This window comes from Schistocerca gregaria, chromosome 4, assembly GCF_023897955.1.
Source record: "Schistocerca gregaria isolate iqSchGreg1 chromosome 4, iqSchGreg1.2, whole genome shotgun sequence".
NCBI classification, from domain to species: Eukaryota; Metazoa; Arthropoda; class Insecta; order Orthoptera; family Acrididae; genus Schistocerca; species Schistocerca gregaria.
This window is the reverse complement of record NC_064923.1, coordinates 476,337,069-476,341,877: the sequence shown is the minus strand read 5'-3', so window position 1 is coordinate 476,341,877 and position 4,809 is coordinate 476,337,069. Positions and strand designations below refer to the sequence as shown.

Here is a 4,809-nt window from a genome sequence, read left to right as displayed (position 1 = left end):
TAGTGTTTGCACATGTGTTGATAATTCAGCAAGGGACTGGTTAACAGCATTGCTGGTTTTAAGGACAATTCCAATAACTTTGTGAGTGCACAAGTGGGGTTTATGGACTTGCTATATTCTCTGCAAGACTCTTCGATGGTGATTGTGCACCTGCACAGTCGCCACAGATGACTGCTGGCCAGCTCTACAAGGACTACGATGGGTCTACACCTTCGATGACTCACCAATACCACAATTTCTACAAGGACTGCAGTGAGTCTGCACCTCTGGTAGCCCGCCAATACCATAATCTCTACCAGGACTACAGTGGGTCTGCTCTGTGATGAGCTACCCACCAATATTCTTCAGAACTTCTGCTGACTCTGCTGTGGGTTTGCTCTGTTGTGGCCCATTACCTGTCTGCATGTCAAGACTCAGCACTGTCTTTCCATTGGAAGGACAACACTACGTATTCAAGACTGCATGGAAAGCCACTACTTCCAAGTGCATTTTCTTTTACTGCTCAGACTTTGATAAAAAAACACTGCTATTTTTACTGTGATGAACGATCAGGACTGTCGTTATGGACTGTGAGAATATTTTAGCTTTTGACCAACATTGTATCGAAAAGTGTGTGCATTTCATTTCTTTGTTATTGTAATTATGAAAAAATTTTTCAAATCTGTATTGGCCACTGCCCAAAACAATTTGTAAATTTTTTTGTGGGGAGCATGGGGGCTATGTAAGTTGGCTGTTTAGGTTTTTTTATTGGTAACGCCACATAGCGCTCTGGATGAAAAATCACTGGCTGTGCTGTGTGCAGTCAGTGACTGGTTGGCATTGTTGTAATTCTCGCCATTGTAGTGTTGGGCGGCTGGATGTTAACAGCGCGTAGTGTTGCGCACTTGGAGGTGAGCCGCCAGCAGTGGTGGACGTGGTGAGAGAGATGGCGGAGTTTTGAAATTTGTAAGAATTGGTGTCATGAACTGATATATATATATATATATTATGACCATTAAGGTAAATACATTGTTTGTTCTCTATTAAAATCTTTCATTTGCTAACTGTGCCTATCAGTAGTTAGTGCCTTACGTAGTTTGAATCTTTTATTTAGCTGGCAGTAGTGGCGCTCTCTGTATTGCAGTAGTTCGAGTAACGAAGATTTTGGATGAGGTAAGTGATTTGTGAATGGTATAGGTTAATGTTAGTCAGGGCCATTCTTTTGTAGGTATTATTGAAAGTCAGATTGCGTTGCGCTATAAATATTGTGTGTCAGTTTAAGCACAGTCGTGTATAATTTTTCTAAGGGGACGTTTCATGACCTAACAAACCTAAGGACATCACACACATCCATGCCCGAGGCAGGATGCGAACCTGCGACCGTAGCAGTCGCTTAAATCCGGACTGAAGCGCTTAGAACCGCTCGGTCAAAGCGGCCGGCTCTCTGCTTTTCCAATACTTCACTGTTTCATTGCCTGGATAGGCCGGCGATCGTCAGAACATATTTTAAACCATTAAATGAACTTAGAACTGAGTTGTCCTAACTTCAATATAATACTAGTCTTACTGCGTTTCTTTCTAATCGCTGGGTAAGGTCTTAGGAAAAGAATTGAATAATCTGATTTACTTATCCATTAGTCACGAACTCGATCAAATCCTATAAAAAAGGTAAGTCTATTGATTAGCTTTTCCTATTAACAGGACTATCCTCCCACAGTGTACTTTATTTGGAAACTAATCTAAATTTAGAGGGAGTGTTGTTAGGCGGCAACATAGGCAGGATTTTAGGTAAAGGCACAGTAACTTACAATAGTAGCGTTAGGGTTATAAACTGTTTATCATTTTAAAAATAATCGCCATAACTCTTAATATATTCATCATACCGTGAATCAAGGTGGTCAGTGCCTTCACGGAGATTCTGCCCTGAAGTACAACTCTCCGTGGGTAGTAAATCGACGGCGACGAATGCTTTCTCACAGCGCTCCAAAAGTGGAGCGGATGTGTAAGGGCATCTCAGTGAAACGAGCGTACTGGAAACAACCTTGTTGGCGGGCGTAAATGTTGCCAAAATTGTTTCGAATACGCGGCAGAACTCTCGCCGGGAAGCACTTACACAACCTTCATACAATCCAGATCTCTCCGCACGCTATTACCATATTTTTGGAGCCTTGAAGACATTCTTCGCTGCCGGTTTGCTTCGGACGAAGACTTGCACACCAGTGCACAATCGTGGTTCGTCCGGCAGCCGCAAACATTTTTCCATGAAAGTACTGACCGTCGCGTCTCACTGTAGGATGAATGTTTTCATTTGACTGATCCTTACAGATGCAACACTAATGCGAATGCCTTATCAAGTTACACTCATGTAAATAACAGCTTTTGCAACCGACACAGTCTGTATTACAAACACATATTTCCAGGTTAAGGATCAGCACAAGGTGTCCTGGAGACACCCGCAGCCGGCCGCGGTGGTCTCGCGGTTCTAGGCGCGCAGTCCGGAACCGTGCGACTGCTACGGTCGCAGGTTCGAATCCTGCCTCGGGCATGGATGTGTGTGATGTCCTTAGGTTAGTTAGGTTTAAGTAGTTCTAAGTTCTAGGGGACTAATGACCACAGTAGTTGAGTCCCATAGTGCTCAGAGCCATTTTATAGACACCCGCGCTCTCATCACTGGCATCAACTTGACTTAGTCATAGCTAGGCGTACTGGTCTCAACAATGTGCTCCTGACACGAAGTCATCATGGTGCTGCTTGCAACACAGACCACACCCTGGTGGCGTGCACATTGAGGCTCACTCTTAATAAATATCACCACGCTAAACCGAGAGATCATCCCCGTATCAACACAGATCATGTTCATGACACACAAAGAAAGCAGAATTTTGCCAGTAATTTTGAAAGTGATTTCCCAGGAAATGTGCAAGCAGAAAGGAATGTTGATAAGAAATGGGCAACACTCTCTGGCGCAATCTACAACTTAGCAGTATTGGCCTATGGAATAAAAGGAGAAAGAATTAAGGACTGCTACGAGCAAAATTTGGAAGAAATGGAACCAGTTACTGAGGCTAAACGGAAAGCCCTGCTTGCTTACAAAAGAAACCCAAATGAAAGAACTCGAGATGACCTACGAAAAGCAAAGAACAGGGCACAGCAAACACCCAGGAGATGCGCAAATAACTACTGGGTGAATTTATGTGCAGGTATACAGAAAGCGGCCGATTCTGGGGATGATACGGCAATGTACGATGGTATTAAGAAAGCAGTTGGACCAACTGTCAGAAAAACAGCTCCTCTGAAGCCCAAGACGGGTGAAGTCATTGCTAATGAAGGCAAACAAATGAAACGCTGGGTTGAACGCTACCTGGAGTTGTGTGCAGCCGAGAATGAAGTTAGCAAGGATGCATGTGACGCCATCCAACAAATGCCAGTTCTGGAACAACTTGATGCAATGCCTACTATGGAAGAACTCAGTAGAGAAACAGATTCTCTTGCTAACGGAAAGAACCCAGGTGAAGATGGGATCGCTGCAGAGGTTATTAAGTATAACAAGTCTGTTCTCAAACATTTACATTCACTTATCACAATCAGCTGGGAAGAAGGTTATGTGCCAATGAGTATGCAGAATTCGAGGATAGTTACTCTATATAAACAGAACGGGAACAGAAGTGACTGGAACACTTACCGAGGCATTTCATTAATACGTGTAGCTCGGAAAGCTTATGCAAGAGTCATCCTAATGCGATTACAAACCTTAGCTTCCAGAATCTACCCAGAATCTCAGTGTGGCTTCAGGCCGGGCCCATCAACCGTAGATATGATCTTCTCCTTAAGACAGCTACAAGAGAAATGTCGTGAGCAGCAGAGGCCACTTTATATTGCTTTCATGGACCTTGTTAAAGCGTTCGATCTAGTGAGCAGAAATGGGCTTTTCAAACTGTTGTAGAAGATTAGATGCTCACCTAAACTACTACAAATAATTGTCTCTTTCCATGCTTCAACGGCATCAGAAGCATTCCCTGTTAATAGCGATGTGAAACAGGGGTGTGTGTTAGCTCCTACATTATTTGGGATTTTCTTTTCCCTTCTGCTCAGATTTGGCTTTGAAGACTGTGGGGAGGGAGTGTATCTACATACGAGGTCTGATGGAAATCTTTTCAACATTGCTCACCTCAAGGCCAAGACCAAGGTAAATACAGTTGTTATCCGTGAGTTGTTATATGCGGACGATGCAGCTCTAGTAGCTAACACAGAAGATGAGCTGCAGTATATAATTAACAAATTATCACATGTCTGTGAAAAATTTGGTCTACTCATCAGCCTTCAAAAGACTAAGATCATGGCGCAGAGCACTACCAAACTTCCATCCATCAGCATTGATGGCAATCCTCCTCAGGTAGTTGATGACTTTACCTACTTGGGATTCTCAATATGTAGCAACTTGTCCATGGACACTGAAATTACTAACAGAATCGCAAAGGCATCATCTGCCACGGCTAGATTGGAAAACAGCGTATGGAACAACGGACTCCTTACCACAAAAACTAAATTAAAAGTCTTCGACGCTTGTGTTATAAGCACCCTTCTCTATAGCTGTGAGACATGGACAACTCTTTCTACGCATGAATCTCGACTCAACAGCCTCCGCCTCCGCTGTCTCCGGAAGATCCGTCAGATCTCTTGGAGAAATAGAGTACCCAACACCAAAGTCTTTCATCGTTCAAGCACAACCAGTATCTTTGCACTCCTGAGTCATCGACGTCTAAGATGGTTGGGACATGTCAGGCGCATGGTTCCTGAACAGATACTGAAACAACTACTGTACGGAGAACT

General features: G+C 43.5%; 1 protein-coding gene across 1 annotated transcript; it reads left to right on the top strand.

Annotated features, from left to right (window-relative positions):
* The first annotated feature begins 3,025 nt into the window (after nucleotides 1-3,025).
* LOC126267775 (uncharacterized) lies at nucleotides 3,026-3,922 on the top strand. The gene has a single exon (XM_049973080.1). The coding sequence runs from the start codon at nucleotides 3,026-3,028 to the stop codon at nucleotides 3,920-3,922; it is 897 nt and encodes a 298-aa protein (XP_049829037.1).
* The last annotated feature ends 887 nt before the right edge of the window (nucleotides 3,923-4,809 follow it).

Coding starts and splice junctions, on each gene's coding strand:
- LOC126267775 (XM_049973080.1), top strand. CDS start 3,026: ATGGAACCAGTTACTGAGGCTAAACGGAAAGCCCTGCTTGCTTACAAA.